We start from the raw sequence: 16,365 nt of genomic DNA, 5'->3' as shown, positions 1-16,365 counted from the left end.
GTTTACTCACAGCTCCAATGATTTATGATCTGCACATACACAGGATCAGTACTGCGTGTCTGCAGATCTGTGGATGTGAATACCGAAGGGGTCTACGTACTAAGCCTTGGAGAGAGATAAACTACCAGCCAATCAGCTGCTAACTGCCATGTTACAGGATGTGTTTGAAAATTAACAGCTAGGAGCTAATTGATTGGTACTTTATCTCCATCCACTTTATCTCTTCCCAAGGCTTAGTACATTGGCCTTCATTCCGAGTTGTTCGCTCGCTAGCTGCTTTTAGCAGCATTGCACACGCTAGGCCGCCGCCCCCTGGGAGTGAATCTTAGCTTAGCAGAATAGCGAACGAAAGATTAGCAGAACTGCTACTAAATAATTCTTTGCAGTTTCTGAGTAGCTCCGGACCTACTCACAGATTGCGATCAGCTCAGTCCGTTTAGTTCCTGGTTTGACGTCACAAACACGCCCTGCGTTCGGCCAGATACTCCCCCATTTCTCCAGACACTCCCGCGTTTTTCCCTGACACGCCTGCGTTTTTTATCACACTCCCGGAAAACGCTCAGTTATCACCCAGAAACACCCACTTCCTGTCAATCACTCACCGATCAGCAGAGCGAATGAAAAGCATCGCTCGACCTTGTGTAAAACTGCATAGTTTTTTGTGAAAGTACTTTGTGCGTGCGTACTGCGGCCCGTACGCATGCGCAGAAATGCCGTTTTTTAGTCTGATCGCTATGCTGCGAACAACAGCAGCTAGCGATCAACTCGGAATGACTCCCATAGACCCCTAATTTTGAGCAGCTTCACATGAGTATCCCAGACATACTGGGTAACCCGAGAGTTACTTAGATGGCCGATGTTCATGCAGATGATCCAATGCTGTGTCTTCAGATACAGGAGTGCATCACACAAGGCTGGTAGGTGAGAAAAAGGCTGGTGGGCAGAGTTTTATGTGAGGGAAAGGTGGAGGGCAGAGTGGTATGTGAGGGAAAGGTGGAGGGCAGAGGGGTATGTGAGGGAAAGGTGGAGGGCAGAGGGGTATGTGAGGGAAAGGTGGAGGACAGAGGTGTATGTGAGGGAAAGGTGGAGGGCAGAGGGGTATGTGAGGGAAAGGTGGAGGGCAGAGGGGTATGTGAGGGAAAAGCTGGAAGGCAGAGCGGTATGTAAGGGAAAGGTGGAGGGCAGAGGGGTATGTGAGGGAAAGCTGGAGGACAGAGGGGTATGTGAGGGAAAGGTGGAGGACAGAGGGGTATGTGAGGGAAAAGTGGAGAGCAGAGTGGTATGTGAGGGAAAGGTGGAGGGCAGAGGGGTATGTGAGGGAAAGGTGGAGGGCAGAGGGGTATGTGAGGGAAAGGTGGAGGGCAGAGGGGTATGTGAGGGAAAAGCTGGAGGACAGAGGGGTATGTGAGGGAAAGGTGGAGGGCAGAGGGGTATGTGAGGGAAAAGGTGGAGGGCAGAGTGGTATGTAAGGGAAAAGCTGGAGGGCAGAGGGGTATGTGAAGGAAAAGCTGAAGGACAGAGGGGTATGTGAGGGAAAAGCTGGTGGGCAGAGGGGTATGTGAGGGAAAGCTGGAGGGCAGAGGGGTATGTGAGGGAAAGCTGGAGGACAGAGGGGTATGTGAGGGAAAAGCTGGAGGGCAGAGGGGTATGTGAGGGAAAGCTGGAGGGCAGAGGGGTATGTGAGGAAAAGGTGGAGGGCAGAGGGGTATGTGAGGGAAAAGCTGGAGGGCAGAGGGGTATGTGAGGGAAAAGCTGGAGGGCAGAGGGGTATGTGAGGGAAAAGCTGGAGGGCAGAGGGGTATGTGAGGGAAAGCTGGAGGACAGAGGGGTATGTGAGGGAACAGCTGGAGGGCAGAGGGGTATGTGAGGGAAAATCTGGAGGGCAGAGGGGTATGTGAGGGAAAAGCTGGAAGACAGAGTGATATGTGAGGGAAAGATGGAGGGCAGAGTGGTATGTGAGGGAAAGGTGGAGGGCAGAGTGGTATGTGAGGGAAAGGTGGAGGGCAGAGTGGTATGTGAGGGAAAGCTGGAGGGCAGAGTGGTATGTGAGGGAAAGGTGGAGGGCAGAGCGGTATGTGAGGGAAAGGTGGAGGGCAGAGGGGTATGTGAGGGAAAGGTGGAGGGCAGAGGGGTATGTGAGGGAAAGGTGGAGGGCAGAGTGGTATGTGAGGGAAAAGCTGGAGGGTAGAGGGGTATGTGAGGGAAAGGTGGAGGGCAGAGGGGTATGTGAGGGAAAAGTGGAGGGCAGAGGGGTATGTGAGGGAAAGGTGGAGGGCAGAGTGGTATGTGAGGGAAAGGTGGAGGGAAGAGGGGTATGTGAGGGAAAGGTGGAGGGCAGAGGGGTATGTAAGGGAAAAGCTGGAGGGCAGAGTGGTATGTGAGGGAAAGGTGGAGGGCAGAGGGGTATGTGAGGGAAAGGTGGAGGGCAGAGGGGTACGTGAGGGAAAGGTGGAGGGCAGAGGGTATGTGAGGGAAAGGTGGAGGGCAGAGGGGTATGTGAGGGAAAGGTGGAGGGCAGAGGGGTATGTGAGGGAAAGGTGGAGGGCAGAGTTATATGTGAGGAAAAGCTGGAGGGCAGAGTGGTATGTGAGGGAAAGGTGGTGGGCAGAGGGGTATGTGAGGAAAAAGCTAGAGGGCAGAGTGGTATGTGAGGGAAAGGTGGAGGGCAGAGGGGTATGTGAGGGAAAGGCTGGTGGGCAGAGGGGTATGTGAGGGAAAGCTGGAGGGCAGGGGGGTATGTGAGGGAAATGTGGAGGGCAGAGGGGTATGTGAGGAAAAGCTAGAGGGCAGAGTGGTATGTGAGGGAAAGGTGGAGGGCAGAGGGGTATGTGAGGGAAAGGTGGAGGGCAGAGTGGTATGTGAGGGAAAGGTGGAGGGCAGAGTGGTATGTGAGGGAAAAGCTAGAGGGCAGAGGGGTATGTGAGGGAAAGGTGGAGGGCAGAGGGGTATGTGAGGGAAAAGCTAGAGGGCAGAGTGGTATGTGAGGGAAAGGTGGAGGGCAGAAGGGTATGTGAGGGAAAGCTGGAGGGCAGAGGGGTATGTGAGGGAAAGCTGGTGGGCAGAGTGGTATGTGAGGGAAAGCTGGATGGCAGAGGGGTATGTCAGGGAAAGCTGGATGGCAGAGGGGTATGTGAGGGAAAGGTGGAGGGCAGAGGGGTATGTGAGGGAAAGCTAGAGGGCAGAGTGGTATGTGAGGGAAAAGCCGGAGGACAGAGGGATGTGTGAGGGAAAGGCTGGAAGACAGAGTGGTATGTGAGGGAAAGCTGGAGGGCAGAGTGGTATGTGAGGGAAAGGTGGAGGGCAGAGGGGTATGTGAGGGAAAGCAGGAGGGCAGAGGGGAATGTGAGGGAAAGGTGGTGAGCAGAGGGGTAGGTGAGGGAAAGGCTGGTGGGTAGAGGGGTATGTGAGGGAAAGCTGGTGGGCAGAGGGGTATGTGAGGGAAAGGTGGATGGCAGAGTGGTATGTGAGGGAAAGGTGGAGGGCAGAGGGGTATGTGAGGGAAAGCTGGAGGGCAGAGGGGTATGTGAGGGAAAGGTGGTGGGCCGAGGGGTATGTGAGGGAAAGGCTGGTGGGCAGAGGGGTATGTGAGGGAAAGCTGAAGGGCAGAGGGGTATGTGAGGGAAAGGTGGAGGGCAGAGGGGTATGTGAGGAAAAGCTAGAGGGCAGAGTGGTATGTGAGGGAAAGGTGGAGGGCAGAGGGGTATGTAAGGGAAAGCTGGAGGGCAGAGGGGTATGTGAGGGAAAGCTGGTGGGCAGAGTGGTATGTGAGGGACAGCTGGATGGCAGAGGGGTATGTGAGGGAAAAGCTGGAAGGCAGAGGGGTATGTGAGGGAAAAGCTGGAGGGCAGAGGGGTATGTGAGGGAAAAGCCGGAGGACAGAGGGGTATCTGAGAAAAAGCTGGAGGGCAGAGGGGTATGTGAGGGAAAGGTGGTGGGCAGAGGTATGTGAGGGAAAAGCTAGAGGGCAGAGTGGTATGTGAGGGAAAGGCTGGAGGGCAGAGTGGTATGTGAGGGAAAGGCTGGAGGGCAGAGTGGTATGTGAGGGAAAGGTGGAGGGCAGAGTGGTACAGTATCTGAGGGAAAGGCTGGTGGACAGAGGGGTATGTGAGGGAAAGGTGGAGGGCAGAGGGGTATGTGAGGGAAAAGCTGGAGGGCAGAGTGGAATGCGAGCGAAAAGCTGAAGGACAGAGGGGTATGTGAGGGAAAATCTGGATGGCAGAGTGGTACGTGAGGGAAAGGTGGAGGGCAGAGGGGTATGTGAGGGAAAGGTGGTGGGCAGAGGGTTATGTGAGGGAAAGGTGGTGGGCAGAGGGTTATGTGAGGGAAAGCTGGAGGGCAGAGGCGTATGTGAGGGAAAGCTGGATGGCAGAGGGGTATGTGAGGGAAAGCTGGAGGGCAGAGGGATATGTGAGGGAAAGGATGGAGGGCAGAGGGGTATGTGAGGGAAAGGTGGTGGGCAGAGAGGTATGTGAGGAAAAAGCTGGTGGGCAGAGGGGTATGTGAGGGAAAGCTGGAGGGCAGAGTTATATGTGAGGAAAAGCTGGAGGGCAGAGGGGTATGTGAGGGAAAGGTGGTGGGCAGAGGGGTATGTGAGGAAAAAGCTGTAGGGCAGAGGGGTATGTGAGGGAAAGGTGGTGGGCAGAGGGGTATGTGAGGGAAAGGCTGGTGGGCAGATGGGTATGTGAGGGAAAGCTGGAGGGCAGAGGGGTATGCGAGGGAAAGGTGGAGGGCAGAGGGGTATGTGAGGAAAAGCTAGAGGGCAGAGTGGTATGTGAGGGAAAGGTGGGGGGCAGAGTGGTATGTGAGGGAAAGCTGGAGGGCAGAGGGGTATGTGAGGGAAAGCTGGTGGGCAGAGTGGTATGTGAGGAAAGCTGGATGGCAGAGGGGTATGTGAGGGAAAAGCTGGAAGGCAGAAGGGTATGTGAGGGAAAAGCTGGAGGGCAGAGTGGTATGTGAGGGAAAAGTCGGAGGGCAGAGGGGTATCTGAGGGAAAGCTGGAGGGCAGAGGGGTATGTTAGGGAAAGGTGGTGGGCAGAGGGGTATGTGAGGGAAAAGCTAGAGGGCAGAGTGGTATGTGAGGGAAAGGTGGAGGGCAGATTGGTATGTGAGGGAAAGGTGGAGGGCAAAGTGGTATCTGAGGGAAAGGCTGGTGGACAGAGGGGTATGTGAGGGAAAGGTGGTGGGCAGAGGGGTATGTGAGGGAAAAGCTAGAGGGCAGAGTGGTATGTGAGGGAAAGGCTGGAGGGCAGAGTGGTATGTGAGGGAAAGGCTGGAGGGCAGAGTGGTATGTGAGGGAAAGGTGGAGGGCAGAGTGGTATCTGAGGGAAAGGCTGGTGGACAGAGGGGTATGTGAGGGAAAGGTGGAGGGCAGAGGGGTATGTGAGGGAAAAGCTGGAGGGCAGAGTGGAATGCGAGCAAAAAGCTGAAGGACAGAGGGGTATGTGAGGGAAAAGCTGGAGGGCAGAGGGGTATGTGAGGGAAAGGTGGAGGGCAGAGGGGTATGTGAGGGAAAGGTGGAGGGCAGAGGGGTATGTGAGGTAAAGGTGGAGGGCAGAGTGTTATGTGAGGAAAATGCTGAAGGACAGAGGGGTATGTGAGGGAAAAGTGGAGGGCAGAGGGGTATGTGAGGGAATAGCTGGAGGGCAGAGTGGTATCTGAGGGAAAGGCTGGTGGTCAGCGGGGTATGTGAGGGAAAAGCTGGAAGGCAGAGGGGTATGTGAGGAAAAGCGGCAGGGCAGAGGGGTATGTGAGGGAAAAGCTGGTGGGCAGAGGGGTATGTGAGGGAAAAGCTGGAGGACAGAGGGGTATGTGAGGGAAGAGTGGAGGGCAGAGGGGTATGTGAGGGAAAAGCTGGAGGGCAGAGTGGTATCTGAGGGAAAGGCTGGTGGGCAGCGGGGTATGTGAGGAAAAAGCTGGAAGGCAGAGGGGTATGTGAGGGAAAGCTGGAGGGCAGAGTGGAATGCGAGCGAAAAGCTGATGGACAGAGGGGTATGTGAGGGAAAAGCTGGAGGGCAGAGTGGTATGTGAGGGAAAAGCTGAAGGACAGAGGGATATGTGAGGGAAAGCTGGAGGGCAGAGGGGTATGTGAGGGAAAAGTGGAGGGCAGAGGGGTATGTGAGGGAAAAGCTGAAGGACAGAGGGGTATGTGAGGGAAAAGCTGGAGGGCAGAGTGGTATGTGAGGGAAAGCTGGAGGACAGAGGGGTATGTGAGGGAAAGGTGGATGGCAGAGTGGTATGTGAGGGAAAAGTGGAGAGCAGAGGGGTATCTGAGGGAACGGTGGAGGGCAGAGGGGTATGTGAGGGAAAAGTGGAGGGCAGAGGGGTATGTGAGGGAAAAGCTGGAGGGCAGAGTGGTATCTGAGGGAAAGGCTGGTGGTCAGCGGGGTATGTGAGGGAAAAGCTGGAAGGCAGAGGGGTATGTGAGGAAAAGCTGCAGGACAGAGGGGTATGTGAGGGAAAAACTGGAGGACAGAGGGGTATGTGAGGGAAGAGTGGAGGGCAGAGGGGTATGGCAGGGAAAAGCTGGAGGGCAGAGTGGTATCTGAGGGAAAGGCTGGTGGGCAGCGGGGTATGTGAGGGAAAAGCTGGAAGGCAGAGGGGTATGTGAGGGAAAGGTGGAGGGCAGAGTGATATGTGAGGGAAAGCTGGAGGGCAGAGTGGAATGCGAGCGAAAAGCTGATGGACAGAGGGGTATGTGAGGGAAAAGCTGGAGGGCAGAGTGGTATGTGAGGGAAAAGCTGAAGGACAGAGGGATATGTGAGGGAAAGCTGGAGGGCAGAGGGGTATGTGAGGGAAAAGTGGAGGGCAGAGGGGTATGTGAGGGGAAAGCTGAAGGACAGAGGGGTATGTGAGGGAAAAGCTGGAGGGCAGAGTGGTATGTGAGGGAAAGCTGGAGGACAGAGGGGTATGTGAGTGAAAGGTGGAGGGCAGAGTGGTATGTGAGGGAAAAGTGGAGAGCAGAGGGGTATGTGAGGGAACGGTGGAGGGCAGAGGGGTATGTGAGGGATCGGTGGAGGGCAGAGGGGTATGTGAGGGGAAAGCTGGAGGGCTGAGCGGTATGTGAGGGAAAGCTGGAGGGCAGAGGGGTATGTGAGGGAAAAGCTGAAGGACAGAGGGGTATGTGAGGGAAAAGCTGGACTGCAGAGGGGTATGTGAGGGAAAAGTTGGAGGACAGAGGGGTAGTGGACCAAATACGAATAAAGCAATCTGCTCCCCCCACCACAGAGGTATTGTTTCTGCAAGCAAAGTGAATAGGAAGCATATCCACAGCAACAGAAGATAATTTAGTAAACATAGGCAGAGATAAGAACATAGGCCCTCATTCCGAGTTGTTCGCTCGCTAGCTGCGTTTAGTAGCATTGCACACGCTAAGCCCCTGCCTACTGGGAGTGAATCTTAGCTTTGCAGAACTGTGAGTGAAAGATTAGCAGAATTGTGAATAGAATAGCGATTAGAAATTTCTTTGCAGTTTCCGAGTAGCTCGAGACTTACTCTGCCACTGCGATCAGTTCAGTCAGTTTCGTTCCTGGTTTGACGTCACACACACGCCCAGCGTTCGCCCAGCCACTCCCCCGTTTCTCCAGACACTCCCACATTTTTTCCTGAAACGCCTGCATTTTTCCGCACACACCCATAAAACGGTCAGTTTCCGCCCAGAAACACCCACTTCCTGTCAATCACACTACGATCACCAGAACGAAGAAAAATCTACGTTAAGCCGTGAGTAAAATACCAAACTTTTGTGCTAATTTACTTGACGCAGACGCACTGCGAACATTGCGCATGCGCAGTTTGCGACTTATCGCACCGATGCAAAGAAAAAGAACGAGCGAACAACTCGGAATGAGGGCCTTAGCTAGGAACAGGAAAAGCACAAACAAGACTCTAAAAGCTATGTGTGTAAGTGCTAGGAGTTTAGGAAATAAAATCCCAGAACTAATTGCAATAATGACAAGGGATGATCTAGATATTGTGGCAGTTACAGAGTCATGGTGCAATGATAATCATGACTAGGACATAGCTATACCGGGATATACTTTATTTAGGAAGGACAGAATGTGAAAAATCAGAGGAGAGGTAGCAATGTATGTTAAAAAAAGCATAAATACTACCTTAATGCAAAGTATTGAAGAAAAAACTGAGGCTCTTTGGGTGACCATAGAAACAGGGGAGAAGTCGATTATTCGTTTTGGCGTGATATAGAGGCCACCAGGTCAGGAAGAGGAACTGCACAAGTACCTATTGCAGGACATAACTAAAATGGCATTAAAAGGAGAGGTAGTAATCATCAGTGGCGGATTCAGCGGGGGGGCTCCAAGGCACGTGCCCCCCCCCCCCCCCCCCCCCTGTCGTTTAGGAGATTTTTTTTTTAAATGTTATTTCAAATAAGGCTGCTTGCTCCCCCGGCCGCATCTACCTTGGTGGTCCAGTGGTTTGTGTGGCTACTGTCACAGCTGCGCTCCGACTTTCACTGTCAGGACAGCCGCAGGTACGCCGTTTCTGTTGGTGACACAGCGCCGTGGCGGGCACACTCATGGAGCAGTGAGAGGCGCTTCAAATCTGGAGTCTCAGATGTCTGAGCGGCCACCAGTCTCTCCCGTGCCCGGAGCTCACTGCCGCCGCCACCATACTCAAGGTGAAGTGACCCGGGGTGAGGGTGCTGCTGTGCTGGGGGTGTGCAGGGCTCCGGACCAGGGGACATCAGGGGAGGCCATGCTAACTGCTGCTCGCTCCCCCTCTGTGTAACAGGAGGTATTGATTGAGATAGATAGAAATATAATCTATCTCAAAACATATACACACACTGGCACACACACTGACTGCACCCCCGGAGGGGGCTTGTATTCACTGTGCCACCTGCAGAAGGGGTATGGGATCACTACATTGCTTCAGCACCTCTCCTGCCCCTCAATGCTGCTCCATGAAGTCCGGTCTCACTCTTTGCCAGTGGGTATCTTGGCGCTGGTTCATTAGCCAATCAGAGCTCGCGGACTGGCAGCCAATCAGGAGCCGGTCCATGAGCTCTGATTGGCTAACATACCAAACCAAACGGAGACCAGACACAGCACATTGATGGGCAGGAGAGGCGCTGCGCTCTCCTCCCTCACATAGCAGCGGGATGGGGAACGGCCTGGGGGCATGCAGAGCAATAGCGGGGATGAGTGGTCATGATGCCCTGCCTGCCGGCGGCACCCCCCCTTCCTCTGCGGGGCCTGCCAAGGCACCCAGGGCACCTGCCCTGCTCAACTTCCCTTAGTTACACCTCTGTCTGAAGGTAATTGGATGCACCAGAACTTTTGAGGGGCTTCACAGCAAAGGGGGTGGATACTTATGCACATGCCAATTTTCACATTTTTATTTATAAAAATTATTTTTTATATAAATTTTTCTTATTTCACTTTAACAACTTAGACTATTTTGTGCAGATCCATCACATAAAATTCAGATTATTTTTTTTTTTAATTGTAATGTAACAAAAAAGGTAAAAAGCCAAGGGGGATGAATACTTTAGCAAGGCACTGTTCCACGTTGCTAGGATACATTCTCAGACCTCCAGACTATACATGGGTGGGGGGGGGGGTCTAATAATTAATGCCCATAGGTTCTTCCCCAAACAATATTCCCAAAAAATAAAAAGTATGATCCACAATCAATGTAATAGTGACAATAAAGCTGTGAATGATTTCTAGTGCCCGGATCTTGGACACAAGTATGATGATATAATGTTTAGTACTGTAACTTACTCCTTCTGCCCCGGGCACATACTTAGGTCGCCTATTTATTCATAGTGCCCAGGTAAACTACACATCCACCTAGAATACCATGAAAGTGGCATAGTGTAAGCCTGCAAGCAGGGCCCTCTTACCCAGTGTCGGACTGGGGTATGAAGGGCCCACCGGGAAAATGCAGTGATAGGGGCCCATATTTAGGGGTGTGGCCAGCCTACAAAGGGGGTGTGGCCAGCCTCTACAGAGGCATAAAATACACAATAGTCTTGTGCAGTGTAATGCAACATATCTACCATGTATAATACACGTGCACAGTCTGGAACCTGATCCCTAGAAGAAGGAGTGGGCCCTCAGGCAGTGGGGCCCACCAGTGGTTTCCTCTGTACCCCTGTGGGCCAGTCCGACCCTGCTCTTACCTCTCTGTTATTACACTGTCTCGTCCTATTAATGTTTTGTTCCCAATTGTAACGGACAACAGAATATGCTGGTGCTAGATAAACAGCTGTTGTGCCAACCAATCAGCTCCTGTCATTTTTTCAAACACAACCAGTAGCGGATCTTGCCACGGGCAAGCAGGACTTTTGCCCGGGGCGCCGACTTCCGGGGGGCGCCGGCGCCATCCGGAGGGCGCCGCACCATGGCAAGATCCGCTACTGCGCCCCCCGCTGCCTCTGCCCCGCTGTGAAGTTCGTGGGCTGTCCGCTGTGAAGGGAAACTAGACGCTACGTATCTAGTTTCCCTTCTTGGAGAGGACCTTAACTGTAATGATGTGCGGTGCGCGTTGACGTCATCGCGCACCGCACAGCAAAGGTCCTCTCCACGAAGGGAACTAGACGCGTAGCATCTAGTTTTCCTTCGTGGAGAGGACCTTTGCTGTGCGGTACGCGATGACGTCATCGCGCACCGCACATCATTACAGCGGCGCTACTACTGTACAGGGGGCGTAACTGACCACGCCCCCTGTATGAAGCCACGCCCCCTATTGCCACCCGGGGCGCAACAAGAGTCTGAACCGGCCCTGAACACAACCTGTAACGTGGCAGCTAGGAGCTGATTGGCTAGTACTTTATATCTCTCTCCAAGCTTTGATACAACTCCCCCAATTAACACTAGCTGTTGGGAGGCTGTTCATTTTTCCATGACAATAGTGATGATCCCTTACTTACTTATGTTCCAGAGATTCTGCTTGATACAACACAAGAAACGGCAGAGATTGGCTGGTCTACTTACCCGGAGGGAGGGGTGAGTTATATTTTATTGCCTGGTGGGGGAGGGGGCTCATGAAAGTTACTCATAATTATTAATTTGCAGCCCTTATCTAAATATTAGACAGTGTTACTGTGTATTGCATTTAGATGTGACAATTACAGTAAGTAGCACGTGCAACAGATATCCAATGATAATGTATTTCCATGTGCCCGTTTCTCTCGCAGTGGGATGAAGTCAGCGTCTTAGACAATCAGCGCCGTCTCCTGCGCACCTATGAAGTGTGCAATTCCTACGCACAGCGCTCCAACCAGAGTAACTGGCTGCGCACAGGCTACATTGCCAGCCGCGGTGCCCAACGCGTGTACCTCAAATTGCATTTCTCTGTAAGAGACTGCGCCAGTCTGCGGCCGCCACCCAGACGACGCCACCTGGCGTGCAGGGAGACGTTTACTCTATACCAGCGGCAAGCAAGTAGCGCAATGGAAGCCGAGGAATGGGAATGGTCTGAGGAAAATTGGACAAAGGTGGACACTATTGGAGCTGGCAGAAGTTTCAGCCGCAATCCAGAAAAAGGTGGGCAGGGTCCGCGGATGGATGAGAGGACTATAGACTTCGGGCCAGTTAATAGAAATGGGTTCTACTTGGCCTTTGTGGACTCTGGGGCCTGCCTCTCATTGGCTGGAGTGAAGGTCTATTTTCACAAGTGCCCAGCCACAGTGCGGAGTCTTGCCTCCTTCCCCGAGACGCCATCTAGCGGGGAAGGCGGGGCATCATTGGCTGAAGCCGTGGGGAGCTGCGTTGTTGGCGCCCATCTTCTAGGTACCGCCCGCCTCAGTCTACATTGCGGAGGGGAGGGAGAGTGGATGATCTTGAGTGGGAGCTGCGTCTGCGATGCGGGAAGAGAAGTGAGTGAAGATGGAACCCAATGTCAGGGTAAGCTTCGCCTATCATTTCGTGATGTTAGATTTCCAGATCTCTTATGGAGGAGATGTGCTAAGCCTTGAAAAGTGATAAAGTGGCAAGAGATAGAGGGGCAGATGTTTTATACCCGCACGTACTGCTCCAATCCATCCCATCCTCTACCCTGCTCAACTCCCACCCCACCCCACTCTATCCCACCTCCCGCTCCCATACTTACCCTTGGTGGTCAGGCAGGACCTTCCATGCTTGGTCGGTCCTGTCCGTCCACAGTGGGACAGACCTTATGAAATGATTATATAGATTGTAACCATTCAAGTCCATAACTGTTTTCAAGCTCATAAGAGACATGGCTTCACGGGAAAGTGGGCATATTCAGGGGGATACGGGGGCTGTAATTTGGGTAAAACATGGGAGAGACTTATTTTGTCCCACTTTTATACTGGGATGTAAGTCATACACATTTGGAAATATAAAGAAATAAGATGCTCTGCACAGCTTTTCCTGTACACAGTGGTTGATGCAGAGCTGGCCCTGACCATTGTGGTGCCCTAGGCTAGATCTTTTACAGTTCACGATGAACCAATAACACCACTATGGGGTAAAGGATCAATAATGCCTCATGTCTCAGTGATGTCAGAAGTGAATTGATAGGTTGCTGCAGTGGTGCAAGTATGCGGGTACGCTCAGGCACGGAGTTCCCTTAAGAATTTGACAGCAGGTACGCAGTACCACCCGCCGCACACTGCACCTGTGACCGCCGTTACCACATTTATAATGCGTCACCGAGCCACAAGACCATGGTGCCTGGCAGCATGACGGCGCCTCCCTATTTGTCAGGGTTACTGGGAGCACGATGGTGACGTCATGACGTCACATCACGCTTCCTCCTCTGGCGGCTGGCGTGAAGAGAGGAGCCTGGGTGCACTTTCCCGCGGCGTCCCTTGCTGGGGGCAGCAGTGCAGCTGTTTCCCTTCACTCTGCTTGTGTGACGCATCGGCACTGAGCGGCTTCTGTTCTTCACAGGCTGGGATGCCGGGCGTGTCTCTGGCTTCACTGTGTGGGGTCATTCATTTCTAATATAACCTGAACACTACTATATATTAGAGATGAGCGGGTTCGGTTTCTCTGAATCCGAACCCGCACGAACTTCATGTTTTTTTTCACGGGTCCGAGCGACTCGGATCTTCCCGCCTTGCTCGGTTAACCCGAGCGCGCCCGAACGTCATCATGACGCTGTCGGATTCTCGCGAGACTCGGATTCTATATAAGGAGCCGCGCGTCGCCGCCATTTTCACACGTGCATTGAGATTGATAGGGAGAGGACGTGGCTGGCGTCCTCTCCATTTAGATTAGGAGAGAGAGAGAGAGATTGACCTGAGGCTGATACTGTAGAAGAGAGTGCAGAGTTTAGTGACTGACCACAGTGACCACCAGCAGTGCAGTTGTTTTATTTAATATATCCGTTCTCTGCCTGAAAAAAACGGTACACACAGTGACTCAGTCACATACCATATCTGTGTGCACTGCTCAGCCCAGTGTGCTGCATGCCTGCATCATCTATGTATATATTATATATCTGACTGTGCTCAGCTCACACAGCTTATAATTGTGGGGGAGACTGGGGAGCACTGCAGTGCCAGTTATAGGTTATAGCAGGAGCCAGGAGTACAAGACAGTCACATACCATATCTGTGTGCACTGCTCAGCCCAGTGTGCTGCATCATCTATGTATATATTATATATCTGACTGTGCTCAGCTCACACAGCTTATAATTGTGGGGGAGACTGGGGAGCACTGCAGTGCCAGTTATAGGTTATAGCAGGAGCCAGGAGTACATATTATATTAAAATTAAACAGTGCACACTTTTGCTGCAGGAGTGCCACTGCCAGTGTGACTGACCAGTGACCTGACCACACTGACCACCAGTATAGTTAGTAGTATACTATATTGTGATTGCCTGAAAAAGTTAAACACTCGTCGTGTGACTTCACTTGTGTGGTGTTTTTTTTTTTATTCTATAAAAAACTCATTCTGCTGACAGACAGTGTCCAGCAGGTCCGTCATTATATAATATATATACCTGTCCGGCTGCAGTAGTGATATATATATATTTTTTATATCATTATTTATCATCCAGTCGCAGCAGACACAGTACGGTAGTTCACGGCTGTAGCTACCTCTGTGTCGGCACTCGGCAGTCCATCCATAATTGTATACCACCTACCCGTGGTTTTTTTTTCTTTCTTCTTTATACATACATACTACTACATCTCTTTATCAACCAGTCTATATTAGCAGCAGACACAGTACAGTACGGTAGTTCACGGCTGTGGCTACCTCTGTGTCGGCACTCGGCAGTCCGTCCATAATTGTATACCACCTAACCGTGGTTTTTTTTTCTTTCTTCTTTATACATACATACTACGACATCTCTTTATCAACCAGTCTATATTAGCAGCAGACACAGTACAGTACGGTAGTTCACGGCTGTGGCTACCTCTGTGTCGGCACTCGGCAGTCCGTCCATTATTGTATACCACCTAACCGTGGTTTTTTTTTCTTTCTTCTTCATACATACATACTACGACATCTCTTTATCAACCAGTCTATATTAGCAGCAGACACAGTACAGTACGGTAGTTCACGGCTGTGGCTACCTCTGTGTCGGCACTCGGCAGTCCGTCCATAATTGTATACCACCTAACCGTGGTTTTTTTTTCTTTCTTCTTTATACATACATACTACGACATCTCTTTATCAACCAGTCTATATTAGCAGCAGACACAGTACAGTACGGTAGTTCACGGCTGTGGCTACCTCTGTGTCGGCACTCGGCAGTCCGTCCATAATTGTATACCACCTAACCGTGTTTTTTTTTTCTTTCTTCTTCATACATACATACTACGACATCTCTTTATCAACCAGTCTATATTAGCAGCAGACACAGTACAGTACGGTAGTTCACGGCTGTGGCTACCTCTGTGTCGGCACTCGGCAGTCCGTCCATAATTGTATACCACCTACCCGTGGTTTTTTTTTCTTTCTTCTTTATACATACATACTACTACATCTCTTTATCAACCAGTCTATATTAGCAGCAGACACAGTACAGTACGGTAGTTCACGGCTGTGGCTACCTCTGTGTCGGCACTCGGCAGTCCGTCCATAATTGTATACCACCTACCCGTGGTTCTTCTTCATACATACTACGACATCTCTTTATCAACCAGTCTATATTAGCAGCAGACACAGTACAGTACGGTAGTTCACGGCTGTGGCTACCTCTGTGTCGGCACTCGGCAGTCCATCCATAATTGTATACCACCTAACCGTGGTTTTTTTTTCTTTCTTCTTCATACATACATACTACGACATCTCTTTATCAACCAGTCTATATTAGCAGCAGACACAGTACGGTAGTTCACGGCTGTAGCTACCTCTGTGTCGGCACTCAGCAGTCCGTCCATAATTGTATACTAGTATCCATCCATCTCCATTGTTTACCTGAGGTGCCTTTTAGTTGTGCCTATTAAAATATGGAGAACAAAAATGTTGAGGTTCCAAAATTAGGGAAAGATCAAGATCCACTTCCACCTCGTGCTGAAGCTGCTGCCACTAGTCATGGCCGAGACGATGAAATGCCAGCAACGTCGTCTGCCAAGGCCGATGCCCAATGTCATAGTACAGAGCATGTCAAATCCAAAACACCAAATATCAGTAAAAAAAGGACTCCAAAACCTAAAATAAAATTGTCGGAGGAGAAGCGTAAACTTGCCAATATGCCATTTACCACACGGAGTGGCAAGGAACGGCTGAGGCCCTGGCCTATGTTCATGGCTAGTGGTTCAGCTTCACATGAGGATGGAGGCACTCAGCCTCTCGCTAGAAAAATGAAAAGACTCAAGCTGGCAAAAGCAGTAGCACCGCAAAGAACTGTGCGTTCTTCGAAATCGCAAATCCACAAGGAGAGTCCAATTGTGTCGGTTGCGATGCCTGACCTTCCCAACACTGGACGTGAAGAGCATGCGCCTTCCACCATTTGCACGCCCCCTGCAAGTGCTGGAAGGAGCACCCGCAGTCCAGTTCCTGATAGTCAGATTGAAGATGTCAGTGTTGAAGTACACCAGGATGAGGAGGATATGGGTGTTGCTGGCGCTGGGGAGGAAATTGACCAGGAGGATTCTGATGGTGAGGTGGTTTGTTTAAGTCAGGCACCCGGGGAGACACCTGTTGTCCGTGGGAGGAATATGGCCGTTGACATGCCTGGTGAAAATACCAAAAAAATCAGCTCTTCGGTGTGGAACTATTTCAACAGAAATGCGGACAACAGGTGTCAAGCCGTGTGTTCCCTTTGTCAAGCTGTAATAAGTAGGGGTAAGGACGTTAACCACCTCGGAACATCCTCCCTTATACGTCACCTGCAGCGCATTCATAATAAGTCAGTGACAAGTTCAAAAACTTTGGGTGACAGCGGAAGCAGTCCACTGACCAGTAAATCCCTTCCT

The 16,365-nt window shown here is 51.6% G+C and overlaps 1 protein-coding gene across 1 annotated transcript in view; it reads left to right on the top strand.

Annotated features, from left to right (window-relative positions):
• The first annotated feature begins 849 nt into the window (after nucleotides 1-849).
• The window catches only part of LOC135057444 (ephrin type-B receptor 5-like), a 101,612-nt gene continuing 86,096 nt past the window's right edge, over nucleotides 850-16,365 (top strand). Inside the window, exons 1-3 of the mRNA XM_063963336.1 lie at nucleotides 850-917; nucleotides 10,877-10,970; nucleotides 11,162-11,870. Coding sequence (XP_063819406.1) covers nucleotides 850-917; nucleotides 10,877-10,970; nucleotides 11,162-11,870 — 871 coding nt within the window. The remainder of the gene's footprint in view (nucleotides 918-10,876; nucleotides 10,971-11,161; nucleotides 11,871-16,365) is intronic.

The sequence above is a fragment of the Pseudophryne corroboree genome, chromosome 3, assembly GCF_028390025.1.
Source record: "Pseudophryne corroboree isolate aPseCor3 chromosome 3, aPseCor3.hap2, whole genome shotgun sequence".
Taxonomy (NCBI): domain Eukaryota; kingdom Metazoa; phylum Chordata; class Amphibia; order Anura; family Myobatrachidae; genus Pseudophryne; species Pseudophryne corroboree.
This window is presented reverse-complemented; position numbering and strand designations above follow the sequence as displayed.